Genomic DNA, 15,052 nt, shown 5'->3' on the forward strand with positions numbered 1-15,052 from the left:
TATGAAGGGAAGAGAATATATATGATAAGTGAGAGAAAGGAAAGACAATTGGACAGGGGACGAAAGGCACACCAGTGCACTTATGTACGCCCCTTACTGGCCTCTTAGGAACCTGGAGAGGTCAATCGTGGAGAGTATAAGGGAGAAATGTTGGGGGTTAGGGGTTGACACAATTGAGTCCGGTAATGAGTTCCACGCTTCGATAACTCGATTGTTGAAATCATACTTTTTACAGTCAAGTTTGGAGTGGTTCGTATTAAGTTTGAATCTGTTGTGTGCTCTTGTGTTGTTGCGGTTGAAGCTGAAGTAGTCATTGACCGGTAGGACGTTGCAGCATATGATCTTGTGGGCAATACTCAAATCATGTTTTAGGCGCCGTAGTTCTAGGCTTTCTAGGCCCAGGATTGTTAGTCTATTTTCGTAGGATATTCTGTTTCGAGTGGAGGAGTGAAGGGCTCTTCTGGTGAAATATCTTTGGACATTTTCGAGGGTGTTGATGTCTGAGATGTGGTATGGGTTCCAGACAGATGAGCAGTAGTCTAGGATGGGTCTGGCAAAAGTTTTGTAGGCTCTTGTGAGTAGTGTGAGATTGCCTGAGCAGAAGCTGCGTAGGATTAGGTTAACAACTCTAGAAGCTTTTTTGGCGATATTGTTGCAGTGGGCTTTAGCACTTAATCCTTTATGATTAAATCAAACTCTTTACTGATATAAGCACACATAATGAAAAGCAGGTTTTAAAAGACTCGGAGAAGGGAGGATTTTATTTTTGGGAGCTAAATGTCAACAAGGTTTGGGGAAAACACCAAGCTCGGGCTAATCAGCATTCCAATAGTGTTATCTATAAGTCCATTTATCATTTAAGCCAGTGTTTCCCAACCTTGGCAACTTGAAGATATTTGGACTTCAACTCCCAGAATTCCCCAGCCAGCGAATGCTGGCTGGGGAATTCTGGGAGTTGAAGTCCAAATATCTTCAAGTTGCCAAGGTTGGGAAACACTGGTTTAAGCATATGAATTTCGCTCAGCAGAGTCCTGGCAACAAGAATCCATCTGAGAATGAGTGTTATTGAGGCACAAATCATGGTTTTAAAGCTTCGTTCAAGCACACCCCCAGTTTCACATCTCTTCCATTGAATGACGTTGAATCTCCACACCCCATTTCCCACAATCCTTTGCCTTTATACTGCCAGGAAGTGACATCACACCTCAAAGAGGCTCAGGCTGTAAGCTATTGCCTTTTACTATGCGACTCCTCTCGCCTTCTCAACAATCTCCTATAGCGAAGGTCTATCCACTGGTTTTTCCACTCTCGTGTCTTCCTCATCTTCTGACTAGGACCACTCTCCTCATGCACATCCTCACACAAGATTTGGCTTCCAGCGCATGCACAGAAGCCGAATCCTGTGCCGATGTGCACGGATGCACACCATGGTCATGAAGCTCACTGGTAGCGGTGACAAGGAGCCTTTACCTGCCCATCACTGGTCTGCTGGAATAAGAAGGAACCTTGAAATACCACCACCACCACCCCATGGCCCCCAGCACCAGAATGTGACTGGTTCAGCCCTGTTCTGTCGGGCTCTCTGGTAGAATCCTCCCAAAAATTCACAGGTACAAATTTCAGACACACACACGTTTGAAAATTCAAAACAATGTTCTTTATAATGAAAATTCACTTAAACCAAGCCCTCTTTTGGTATAGCCAAGAGCACTCGTCTCCAAACAAACTGGTAATTGGTACAAGTCCCTTATCAGTTCTGTGATACTTAGCTTGCAGCTGTGAGGCAATTCACAGTCCTTCTTCTTTCACAAAGTGAAACACACTTTCCCCTGGTTTAGTTTCAAAGAAGGGAAAAATCAGCACACAAAAGGTCAAAGTCAGCAAAGCAGTCACGAAACACAATGATCAGATAATCCTCCACAATGGCCAAACCCACAGGCTGCTATTTATAGCAGCCTCACTAATGACCACAGCCCCACCCAACCACAGGTGGCCTCATTTTCTTTGATAATAACCTCTCCGCATGCGTGGCTGTATCATTAACTCTTGTTCTGAATCCAAGGAGGAGCTAGAGAATTGATCTCCTTCTGAGCTGTCTGCCCACTCTCCCCCTCCCTGTCACTCATGTCTTCTTGGTCAGAGGAGCCTTCATCATCAGATTCCACTGGGGGCAAAACAGGCCTGCAGCATGTGGATGTCTCCCCCACATCCACAGTCCTTGGGGCAGGAGCTGGGCCAGAGCGAACCACAACATGTGTCAATGTGCACGGATTCACACCATGGTCATGAAGCTCATTGGTAGCGGTGACAAGGAGTCTTTACCTGCCCATCACTGGTCTGCTGGAATAATAAGGAACCTTGAAATACCACCACCACCCGCCCACTGCCCCCAGCACCAGAATGTGACTGGTTCAGCCCCAGTGAAGTGGTTATGAGATGCTGAACCGTGCTGGCTGGGGGATTCTGGGAGTTGAAGTCCACAGGTCTAAAAGTTGCCAAGCTTAAGAAAGTCTGCCCTACGTCGGGGCACCCAACCATGGCTACTTGAAGACTTGTGGACTTCAGCTCCCAGAATTCCACAGCTTGTTATGCTGGCTGGGGAATTCTAGGTGAGGAAGTCAATCACGGATAGATGCTGGGGGATTCTGGGAGATGAAGTCCATCGAAACATTTAAATATGTTAAAGGGTTAAATAAGGTCCAGGAGGGAAGTGTTTTTAATAGGAAAGTGAACACAAGAACAAGGGGACACAATCTGAAGTTAGTTGGGGGGAAAGATCAGAAGCAACGTGAGAAAATATTATTTTACTGAAAGAGTAGTAGATGCTTGGAACAAACTTCCAGCAGACATGCTTGGTAAATCCACAGTAACTGAATTTAAACATGCCTGGCATAAACATAGATCCATCCTAAGATAAAATACAGAAAACAGTATAAGGGCAGACTAGATGGACCATGAGGTCTTTTTCTGCCGTCAGTCTTCTATGTTTCTATCATCCAGAGCTGCCTGGGGGATTCTGGGAGATGAAGTCCATCAGGCAGAGTTCCCTGGAGGATTCTGGGAGATGAAGTCCATTGGTCTTCAACTCCCAAGCAGAGCTGCCAGGGGGCATTCTGGGAACTGAAGTCCACAGACCTTCAATTTGCCAAGTTTGGGGCACACCTGTCTTCATGGATATCTTCATTAAATTAAAGACTTCTCCCTTAAATCAAAGTTTTATTGCGAATGGTGCCATTGGCTTCAATTACATAATTACACCCGTAAATTGATGCAAATTTCACAGCCACTTGCCTTTAATGGACACCCCTTCCCACAAATCCAGTCCATTGAGATTCTCGGCTATTTAATCACATGATTCCTGGGACAAAGCCAGTTTCACAGGGAGAAGAATTTTGTAGCCTGGCTTTGTGAACCAAGCAGCTGCTATTAGCCACTATTTAATTAATTCCCTGGTGTTAATATTTATTTCTATCTTGCAACGTACGGCCAGCTAAGCTTGAAGTCTATATATGGTCCTCGACTTACAACTGTAATTGAACCCAGAATTGTAAGTCATTATGGTTGTAAGTCAAGGAATCACATGAACAAATTCAAAATTGCAACCTCTTTTTAATGACATTTTGTGCTCACTAAGCAAATCGATTGGGCTTTTGGACCCTCTGAGTGAAGAAATATTCCCTTGATTTGTCCTCGCTTTCTTGCCTATGAGCTTTAGGGAGGGCCCCCATCTTCCTAGTATTGTGTGACAGAGAAAATATTTTTTCTCTATCCACCTTTTCTATCCCATGCATGATTTTATACACTTCGATCAAGTCACCCCTAAAACGCCGCCTTTCAAGGCTGAAGAGACCAAGGCATTGCAACCTGGTTCCATAAGGGAGGGGCTCCATTTCCTTGATCATTCTTGTTGCCCTTTTTTGCACCTTTTCCAATTCCATTATATCCTCCATAGATAGTGTTGTGGTTCAGCCTGAGGCAGATCAAAGGCCAGCTGCGTCTCTGCTGGCTCCATGCCCGGAAGAGGCTGACAGCGAAGAGGAGGGGGCTGAGCAGTCAGACGGGCGAGGGTCCAGTCAGGAATGTGACGAGGAAGAACAGCATGGGAGCCACGGGGAGGGGCTCTCTCCTGCCAGTAGCTTGGAGTCATTAGGTGACGAGGGACAAGCTGTCATTGACATGCGACAGTGACATTTAGATCAAAGGAAGGAGCAATTAAGGAAATATTATCAGCATTGAATAAGGAAGACCAGGGCTTGGGTGTGGTCCTCATTAGCAGGGAAGGGTTTATAAGGCAGGCCAGCTATTGAAGCCATGTGGAGTGTTATCAGTTTGGAGTTCCTTTAACCTGCATTGTTTCTCGGTGTCTCTGTTCCTGGCTTGTGGCCCAGCAGTCTTGAAGAACCATGGGAGGTGTAGGTCTGTTATCTACAGCCTCGTCTTGGCAGCAAGAATCCTATATTGATGCATGGACAATTACCTTCGTGTATATATTTGGAGTTCCAGTGTTTTCCTGCTTTGTAAGGACATTTTCTGTTAGCTTCGTTTGCCTTGAACATTATAAAACTGTATTTGAATTTTACCGGTGTGTCTGGCTTATCTTTTTGGGTTGGTTATACCTTCCGGAGTGACCCAGACAGGACAGATAGATAGATAGATAGATAGATAGATAGATAGATAGATAGATAGATAGATAGATAGATAGATAGATAGACAGACAGACAGACAGACAGACAGACAGACAGACAGACAGACAGACAGACAGACAGACAGACGACGATGATAGATAGATAGACAGACAGACAGACAGACAGACAGACGATGATAGATAGATAGATAGATAGATAGATAGATAGATAGATAGATAGACAGACAGACAGACGACGATAGATAGAGAGATAGAGAGATAGAGAGATAGAGAGAGAGAGAGAGAGAGAGATAGAGAGATAGAGAGAGAGAGAGATAGATGATAGATGATAGATGATAGAGAGATAGAGAGATAGAGAGATAGAGAGATAGATAGAAAGATAAATTCTGGGAGTTGAAGTCCACGGTTCTACAAGTGGCCAAGGTCGGCCTCCCGTGGACTTAAACCCAACTTTTCGTCTTCCTTCTACTCCAGGATCCTTCACAACTACATGCTGTGGCGCATTGCAGTGGTGCTGAGCGAACATCTCTCCACCCCATTCCGGGAGGCCATCCACGAATTTGCCAAGGAGATGGAGGGCCCCGAGAAGCCGATGGAGCTAGCCAAAACTTGCCTGAGTCAAGCCAACAAGCACTTCGGAATGGCCTTGGGGGCCCTGTTTGTGCAAGAGTATTTCTCCTCCACAAGCAAGGCCAAGGTAAGAGCCTACGGTAGAGAAAGGGTCGCGAGAACCCAGATTTGATCACCTCTGGGTCTACCATCCCCAATACTCCCAATCCAGGATCTTCAGGGCAGCTGGGCCTCAGATCCTCATAATTTTTATTTCTTTTATTTATTCACGGGGGGCACGCGGAGACATATCTGCTGGTACATGAGCTATTGCCCTAGCTCCCCTCCAACATGCATGTGTGTGCCAGCCAGCTGTTTTTTGGCTTACGCAGAGGCTCTGGGAGGGTGTTTTTGGCTTCCAGAGAACCCCTGGAGGGATGGGGAGGGCGTTTTTACCCTCCCCCAGCTCCAGGGAAGTCTTTGGAGCCTGGGGAGGGCAAAACACGAGCCTACTGGGCCCACCAGAAGTTGGGAAACAGGCTGTTTCCGGCCTCCAGAGGGCCTCCCAGGGGGCAGGGAAAGCTGTTTTCGCCCTCCCCAGGCATTGAATTATGGGTGTGGGCACTCGCGCATGCAGAAAAGCACACGGCCATGCTCTTTGGCACCCAAGGAGAAAAAGGTTTGCCATCACTGGTGTAAGGTCTCCTCCTGTACCAGCAGGAGATTGGAGTAGAAGATCCAAAGGGTCTCTTCCAACACAAACTATAAATAAAGACGGGTGGGAATGCCACATTCGCTTAATTTGCAGTAATGGGAGACACCTGAGGGTAGGAAAATTACACTTCGGGATTTTGACACATGCTTTTCAGTTCCGGCCTTGTATTACTTGACCTTTAGTAAACTACAGTGGTACCTCTACCTACGAATGCCTCTACTTACGAACTTTTCTAGATAAGAACCAGGTGTTCAAGATTTTTTTGCCTCTTCTCAAGAACCATTTTCCACTTACAAACCCGAGCCTCTGAAACTGTAACCGGAAAAGGCAGGGAGAAGCCTCCGTAGGGCCTCTCTAGGAATCTCCTGGGAGGAAACAGGGCCGGAAAAGGCAGGGAGAAGCCTCTGTGGGGCCCCTCTAGGAATCTCCTGGGAGGAAACAGGGAGGGAAAAGACAGGAAGAAGCCTCTTTGGGGCCTCTTTAGGAGTCTCCTGGGAGGAAACAGGGCTGGAAAAGGTGGGAGAAGCCTCCATGGGGCCCCTCTAAGAATCTCCTGGGAGGAAACAGGGAGGGAAAAGGCAGGAAGAAGCCTCTTTGGAGCCTCTTTAGGAGTCTCCTGGGAGGAAACAGGGCCGGAAAAGGCAGGAAGAAGCCTCTTTGGGGCCTCTTTAGGAGTCTCCTGGGAGGAAACATGGCCGGAAAAGGCAGGAAGAAGCCTCTGTGGGGCCTCTCTAGGAATCTCCTGGGAGGAAACAGGGCCGGAAAAGGCAGGGAGAAGCCTCTGTGGGGCCCCTCTAGGAATCTCCTGGGAGGAAACAGGGCTGGAAAAGGCAGGGAGAAGCCTCTGTGGGGGCTCTAGGAATCTCCTGGGAGGAAACAGGGGCGGAAAAGGCAGGGAGAAGCCTCTTTGGTGCCTCTTTAGGAGTCTCCTGGGAGGAAACAGGGCTGGAAAAGGCGGGGAGAAGCCTCTGTGGGGGCTCTAGGAATCTCCTGGGAGGAAACAGGGGTGGAAAAGGCAAGGAGAAGCCTCTGTGGGGCCTCTCTAGGAATCTCCTGGGAAGAAACAGGGCCAGAAAAGCCTCCGTGGGGCCTCTCTAGGAATCTCCTTGGAGGAAACAGGGCCTCCACCCTCCCTATGGTGATGGATCTTTAGGTTGGTTCTTTTTTAGAAGTTCAGGCAGAGGCGGTTCTGATAGATGCTTCTCTTTCATGGCACCACCCAGAACCCAGATAAATAGGCTGTGATGCCTAGTGAGCATGGCTTCCTCTCACCAACACGTGGTCTTTCTTTCTTCTCCACTTCTCCGCCGTTATTGGACGGGATTCTCCAATCACGTGTTGAGAACAGGTGCAAGAGTTGGTGGAAGACATCAAGCACATCCTGGACCGTCGACTTGAAGAGCTGGAATGGATGGATGAAGAAACCCAGAGAGCAGCCCGAGCGAAGGTAGGGAGCCCGGGAGGGAATCGCGGGAATGGAACTACTCAGCCCAGAAAGCTGCACTTTCCCAATCAGAGCACCCAATGGCAAATGGTTGTGTTTTGTGTGGGCCAATCCCCAGTCAGGTCGCATCCAACCCACTCCTGGGCAAGGCTGGTTTGTTGGCTGGGGAATTCTGGGAGCTGAAGTCCATATTTCATAAGGTTTGGCAAGGATTCTTTTATTCATCGGTCCAGCAGATGGGCACTTTTTTCAATAAATCACTGGAAACCTCTTATTTTATTTTTTATTTTTTATTTTTTATATTATTTTTATTTCATTTTTATTTCATTTTACTTTACTTCACTTTATTGTTTTGTTCTGTTCTGTTTTGCATTCTCTTTTCTTTTAAATTTCTCTTCTAAATTTCCTCAATTTATGACAATTGAACCCAAAATTTCCATTGCTAAGCTAAATGAGTTTATCCTATCCTAGCCTTTCCTAGTTCTATTCTATCCTATTCGTTTTATTGTAGTTCTAGTTCTATTTTATTCTAGTTCTATTCTATTCTATTCTATCCTATTCTCCAATATTTATTATATCCTATCCTATCCTAGTTCTATTCTGTTCTATGCTATTCTATTCTATTCTCCAATATTTATTCTATTCTGTGCTATTCTATTCTATGCTATACTACGCTATCCTATTCTATCCTTGTTCTGTTCTATTCTGTTCTGTTCTGTTCTATTCAATTTATTCTAGTTCTAGTTTTATTTATTATTATTATTATTATTTATTAAATTTGTATGCCGCCCCTTTCCATAGACTCGGGGCAGCTCACAACATAATAACACAATATATAACAAATCTAATAATCAAAACAAATCTAATAATAATTAAAATTTTGTTCTAATTCTATTCCATTCTGTGTCCCCCCCCCCCCCTAGATATCCAGGTTCATTTTTACAAATCAAAAATGCTTGTAAACTTAGCACTGGATTTTAAACTCTTGTTTAAAAATCCCGGTTGGATTAAGAAAACATGGTGGGCACCGTCACCAACCCCCAGCTGAGACCTCAGAGAAGCCAGTGGGCACCCTGTTGCCAACCTCTCACACCGATTCTCAAGAAATCAACCGGGTGATTGAAACCAGTTTCTCTTGTAGTTGAAGCACATGATGGTGATGATCGGATATCCGGATTTCCTTCTCAACCCTGGAGCTGTGGACAAGGAATATGAGGCAAGTCCCACAGAATTGGTGATCAAATTTCCCATCAGGGCACTCTTTCTAAATTGCAATGGTGGGATTTAGCAGGTCCGGGCTGATTTGGGAGAACTGGTAGTTAAATTGCTGGCTAGCCCCACTCAGTAATGGGGTAGTGTTGTGATTCAGCCTGAGGCTCCTCAGGGACCGGCTGGATCTCTGCCGGATCCATGCCCAGAGGAGGAGGACAGTGAACAGGAGGGGGAGGACCAGGCAGATGGGGGAGAGGAACGTCAGGAAGAGGAGGAGGGAGAGCAGCCTGAGACCCCGGGGGGGCCCTCTCCCCAGCTAGTAGCCTGGATTCATTGGATGAAGACGCACAGGCTATAATAGACATGAGGCAGAGACGTGCAGCTCAAAGACGGGGCCAATTAGAAAGGTATTTCCATCCCTGAATTGGCAACAGCTGGTTTTGGGTGTGGTTCTCCTCAGCAGGGTTGAAAAGGCAGGCCCGCCCTTACAGTCTTGTGGAGAGTTATCAATTGGGAGTCCTGTGACCTTGCTTCGATTCTCGGCGTCTCTGATCTTGGCTTGTGGCCTAGAAGTCTGGAAGACTTGGGGGAGGCGTGGGTTTTATTATCTCCAGCGTTGTTTTTGCCAGCAAGAATCCTGTTTTATTGCCTGGCCTTCGTGAAACCTCTGTGAAGCTTCATAGTGTTCCTGTCTGTAAGAACAGTTTTTGTTACCTGTGTTTGCCTTGAATTATATAAACTGCCTTTGCTTTTTACCAGTGTGTCTGGCTACTCTTTTTGGTTGGTGTTGGCGTCTGGGGGGACCCAGACAGAACAGGTAGTAAGTTTATGCACTATTTATTGAAGACTTAATAGTTTTTTTATTGTCCTTCCTTCTCTAGTAATTTAGTATGGTCCTTAGTTACTTTTAAAATAGGAAATAATTAAATAGTGTGTTTTTGTCCATAAACGCTTTCATCATTTTAATCATTATCTAGAAATGAACTTTTATAGCAATTAAAGAAAATTGGGCTACTTGCCTAATCCGTTATCATACTGAACCTTGTGGGTTCAGCACAAACCTTAAAATGTTAGTGTGCTCCTCAGCAAATGATGCTGTCTATCATTTGTCCTTTTTGTGGCTATTCAAGTAATGGGACTTAATCGACTGAAAAAGAGTCCAAGCACCTATTTGAAAACTTATCTTGGTCAGTGAGCCACCCCCACTCAGTCACGTGACCTTTAAGCCACCCCCAGGTCACATGATTGTCAAGCCACTCCCACCTGGTCACATGGCCGGCAAGCCACTCCTACCTGGTCACATGACCATCAGGCCACACCCACAAAATAAGCCACGCCCACAGTGTGGCAGTAAAAATTTTGGCAGCCCATCACTGGCCCCACCCCTTCCACGCGCACCGTTTTGACTCACCGGTAAGTGCAGGGAAGTTTCCTAGGTCAGCGCTGGTGAACCTTTTAAGGTCCAAGTGTCCAAACTGCAATCCCAAAAAACCTCCACTTATTTATCGCAAAGTGCCAATCTATTCTTCTTCTTTTTTTATATATTTATTTTTTACTAATTTTTTAAAAAGAGACAATACAAACAACACAAACACATGAAAGACATTGACAAATCATTCAAATTAACTGTTGGTTTACTTTTCTCTGGCCTCAGCATATCCATTTCAATGCATTATTATCCAGTTATCACTAGTTTATTTATATCTTAATCTTTACATAATAATTTATTCATTTTATTTATTTTGTGCAATACACAATGAAGGTTATAGAGGATATACTTGTAGTAAAATATATCAGAGAAAGAATAGAAGTGATATCGGAATAAAATATAGGAACAAAGGTATAGGATATAGGAATAAGATATAGGAATAAAATATATCAATGAAAGAATAGAGAAAGGATATAGGAATAGGAGAAAAGACATAGGAGATATAGGAGAGACAATAGGACAGGGAATGGAAGGCATACTAGTGCACTTATGCACACCCCTTACTGACCTCTTAGGAATCTGGTGAGGTCAACCGTGGGTAAAGTGTTGGGGGCTAGGGGATGACACTACGGAGTCCGGTAATGAGTTTCACGCTTCGACAACTCGATTACTAAAGTCGTATTTTTTACAGTCATGTTTGGAGCGCTTGATATTTAGCTTGAATCTGTTGTGTGCTCGTGTGTTGTTGTGGTTGAAGCTGAAGTAGTCTTTGACAGGCAGGACGTTGCAGCATATGATCTTGTGGGCCATACTTAGATCATGTTTAAGGCATCATAGTTGTAAGGTTTGTAGACCTAGGATAGTGAGTCTAGTTTCGTAGGGAATTCTATTTCGAGTTGAGGAGTGATGGGCTCTTCTGGTGAAGTATCTTTGGACATTTTTGAGGGTGTTAATGTCCGAGATGCGGTATGGGTTCCAAACAGATGAGCTGTATTTACACAGATCTTTGATGCCCGCAGCTCCATTTTTACTACCAGTGTAGCGTCTACATCTGTACCGCTAGGAACCCGATACTGGTCCTGTCCATCCTGAACTTTGACTTCTTCCTTAAATCGTTTCCCTGAATTGTGTGTCTTCTGCAGTTCGAAGTCCACCAGAAAACCTACTTCAAGAACATCCTCCGCAGCATCAGGTTCAACATCAAGCTGTCGGTGAAGAAGATCCGTCAGGAAGTGGACAAATCAGCGTAGGTGGTGCTTCCTTTTCGTAGAGGCTCCTGGGTGGATCCGCGGGACGCAGAGAGGGGATTGAAGAGGTCTCGTTTTCTTCTCCGGGGTGGATTCTTTCAGGATCCCCTAGAGCAGTGGTTCTCAACCGGTGTGTCGGGACCCCTTTGGGGGTCGAATGACCATTTCACAGGGGTCGCCTAAGACTGTGGGGAAAAACAAATTTCTCCTGGTGTTAGGAACTAAAGGACCTATTCTGGCGCCTTGGAACAGATTTTTACAATCCAGCCAATGAAGCATTTACAGTGGGGGCGTCCGTCTGACCTTCCTGCCAATCAGCTTAGAAACATAGAAGATTGATGGCAGAAAAAGACCTCAGTAATCAGCACATTGGGTGCTGTGCCAAAAGACCTCAGCCAGCATTTGTTTAGTATGCATGTTGGATTAATTTATCATGTTTCTAGGGTTTTTAATACATAGAAACATAGAAGATTGATGGCAGAAAAAGACCTCATGGTCCATCTATGTCTGCGGAGAGGGGCGGCATACAAATCTAAATAATGAATGAATGAATGAATGAATGAATGAATGAATAAATAAATAAATAAATAAATCTAGTCTGCCCTTATACTATTTCCTGCATTTTATCTTAGGATGAATATATGTTTATCCCAGGCATGTTTAAAATCAGTTCCTGTGGATTTACCAACCACATCTGCTGGAAGTTTGTTCCAAGCATCTACTACTCTCTCAGTCAAATAATATTTTCTCATGTTGCTTCTGATCTTTCCCCCAACTCACCTCAGATTGTGGCCCCTTGTTCTTGTGTCCACTTTCCTATTAAAAACACTTCCCTCCTGAACCTTATTTAACCCTTTAACATATTTAAATGTTTCGATCATGTCCCCCCTTTTCCTTCTGTCCTCCAGACTAGACAGATGGAGTTCATGAAGTCTTTCCTGATACGTTTTATGCTTAAGACCTTCCACCATTCTTGTAACCCGTCTTTGGACCCGTTCAATTTTGTCAATATCTTTTTGTAGGTGAGGTCTCCAGAACTGAACACAGTACTCCAAATGTGGTCTCTCCAGCGCTCTATGCAGCGGGATCACAATCTCCCTCTTCCTGCTTATTATACCTCTAGCTATACAGCCAAGCATTCTACTTGCTTTCCCTACCGCCTGACCGTACTGTTCACCCATTTTGAGACTTAAAGCTTAAAGCTCTGTTGGGAGAATTGGCACTAGATTTATGGGGAAATGTATTAGGGGTCGCAGCATTGGAAAGGTTGAGAACCACTGCCCTAGAGCCGTGATGGCAAACCCGTGGCACGTGTGCCACAGGGGACATGAGGAGCCATATCTGAGAGTGCGCAACATGTCACCCTATGTCACCTCCAGCATGTATGTGCACACTGGGCAGCTGATTTTCAGCCTTCCAGAGGGAAGAAAGCTGAGTCAACCTTGAGCCGGTGGTGAGATTTGAACTGCTGAACTACAGCTAGCAGTTAGTTGAAGTAGCCTGCAGTGCTGCACTCTAACCAATGCGCCACCATGGCTCCTGCCCTCCTTTCTTCCCTTCTTCCTTCCTTCCTTCCTTTCATTCCTTCCTTCCTTTGTTCCTTTGTTCCTTCCCTCCCTCATTCATTCCTTCCCCCCTTCCTCCTTCCTTCCTTTCCTTCCTTCCTTCTTTACTTTCTTCCTTCCTTCCTTCTCTCCCTCTTTCTTTCCCTCCCTCCTTCCTTCCTTTCCTTCCTTCCTTCCTTCCTTCTCTCCTTCCTCACTTTCCTTCCCTCCTTCCTTCCTTCCTTTCCTTCCTTCCTTCCCTCCCTCCTTCCTTTCCTTCCTTCCTTCCTTTTCTCCTTCCTTCCTTCCTTTCCTTCCTTCCTTCCCTCCCTCCTTCCTTCCTTTCCTTCCTTCCTTCCTTCTCTCCTTCCTCACTTTCCTTCCTTTCTTCCCTCCCTCCTTCTTTCCTTTCCTTCATTCCTTTCCTTCATTCCTTTGTTCCCTCCTTCTCTCCTTCCTTATTCCTTCTCTCCTTCCTTCCCTCCTGGAGCCGGTGGATGGTGAAAAACGGACTCAACAGGCCTATAGAAACAAATGTCCGGTAGGCCCATTGGGCCCGTTTTTCGCCCTCCACAGGCTCCGGAGGCTTTCTTGAAGCCTGGGCAGGGTGAAAAACAACTCAATGGGCCTATCGGAAGTCTGGAGGCTTCAGTGAGGCCTGTGCACATGTGCGGTGCCGGGTGGGGCAGGTCAGAGGTGTGTGCGCACATGTTTGTGGGGGGAATTCGCATCCCTTGTCTCCCACCACCGACAAATTTGTCATGTTGCCCACTCAGGTTGTGCCAGCGTGGCCAGTCCTCCTTCCGCTTCCGCCCAGGTGGGTGGGGATGGGATGGCCTTCAACCCCTCGAAAGAATGCTTTGTGGCTGCACCTGTCCCCTCATGAAAGTCCCCCCCTCCCAAGTTCCCATCAACATCAGGCCTTCTACCGATAGTGTGGCAAGATGTTGATTTCTCACCAGCTTCTGCACCGGCTGTAATAACCGTATTTTTTATCTACAGGTGGCTGTTACCCCCTCAAGCCCTGAACGCTTATTACCTTCCTAACAAGAATCAGATGGGTACGGTGGAGTTTGGCTTGTTTGTTATCTGTATGTTATATAGCGGGGGGGGGGGGGGGTTTGACATTCGATCTCATCAGGATTGTGTTTGACCTCGGAGGACATTGTGGGTGTGACCAGCTCAAAGTCACTCATGTCAGAGCCCTCCTTCCTGCCCTCCTTCCCTCCTTCCTTCCCTTCTTCCTTCCCTCCCTCCCTTCCTCTCTCTTCCTTCCTTCTCTTCTTTCTTTCATTCCCTCCTTCCTGCTCTCCTTCCTTCCTTCCTGCCCTCATTCCTTCCTTTTCTTCCATCTTTCATTCCCTCCCGCTTCCTTCCTTTTCTTCTTTCTTTCATTCCCTTCTTCCTGCCATCCTTCCCTTCCTTCCCTCCTTCCTTCCTTTTCTTCCATCTTTCATTCCCTCCCTTTCTTTTCTTCCTTCTTTCATTCCCTCCCTCCCTTTCTTTTCTTCCTTCTTTCATTCCCTCTCTCCCTTCCTTTTCTTCCTTCTTTCATTCCCTTCTTTCTGCCCTCCTTCCCTTCCTTCCCTTCTTCCTTCCTTTCCTTTCCTTCCTTCCTTCCTTCCCTCCCTCTTCCTTTCTTTTCTTCCTTCCTTCCTGATGAAAAGTAGAATGAAAAGTAGAATGCTTCATGAAAAGTCAAATGCTTGGCCACTGGCATGTACTTATGCCAGTTGCATTGTCCCAGGGTCTCGTGATCTCCTGTTGCAACTTTCCAACAAGCAAAGTGAAGGGGGTAAAATAGACGTGTTCCTGACTTTACAACCGCAGCAAATCATTTAACAAGATGATTGAAGAAAGGTTGTAAAATAGGGGGGAAACTCACTTAGTGACTGCCTTGCTTAGCAGTGGAAACTTTGGGACGCCACTGTGGCAGTAAGTTGAAGGCTCCCTGTGTAGAGTTTTGCTGCCTCTCTCATTGGGGAAAACTTTAGAGAAGACACTTGAAGTGTCTCTCCACTAACCCACCTTTTATCTCTTCAGTGTTCCCAGCTGGAATTCTTCAACCAACACTCTATGATCCGGAATTCCCACAGTAAGTGTCATTTTAGTTGGTTGATGGTTCTTCTTGCCCATCACTCACGGCGTTTGTCTCACTCTGGCAGGTCTTTGAATTATGGGGGAATCGGTACCATTATTGGCCATGAGCTGACCCACGGCTATGATGACTGGGGTGAGCCTTCCTCTTTATTGTCCTTCGGGAGTTG

General features: G+C 45.9%; 1 protein-coding gene across 2 annotated transcripts in view; it reads left to right on the forward strand.

The window, feature by feature from the left end:
- Positions 1 to 15,052, forward strand: part of ECEL1 (endothelin converting enzyme like 1) — a 107,151-nt gene that overhangs the window by 83,071 nt on the left and 9,028 nt on the right. For both annotated transcript variants that reach the window (XM_070754168.1, XM_070754170.1), the window contains exons 7-13: positions 5,120 to 5,342; positions 7,258 to 7,356; positions 8,495 to 8,569; positions 11,137 to 11,240; positions 13,788 to 13,846; positions 14,829 to 14,880; positions 14,951 to 15,018. In XM_070754168.1, coding sequence (XP_070610269.1) covers positions 5,120 to 5,342; positions 7,258 to 7,356; positions 8,495 to 8,569; positions 11,137 to 11,240; positions 13,788 to 13,846; positions 14,829 to 14,880; positions 14,951 to 15,018 — 680 coding nt within the window. The remainder of the gene's footprint in view (positions 1 to 5,119; positions 5,343 to 7,257; positions 7,357 to 8,494; positions 8,570 to 11,136; positions 11,241 to 13,787; positions 13,847 to 14,828; positions 14,881 to 14,950; positions 15,019 to 15,052) is intronic.

This window comes from Erythrolamprus reginae, chromosome 5 (assembly GCF_031021105.1).
Source record: "Erythrolamprus reginae isolate rEryReg1 chromosome 5, rEryReg1.hap1, whole genome shotgun sequence".
In the NCBI taxonomy this organism is placed as follows: Eukaryota; Metazoa; Chordata; class Lepidosauria; order Squamata; family Dipsadidae; genus Erythrolamprus; species Erythrolamprus reginae.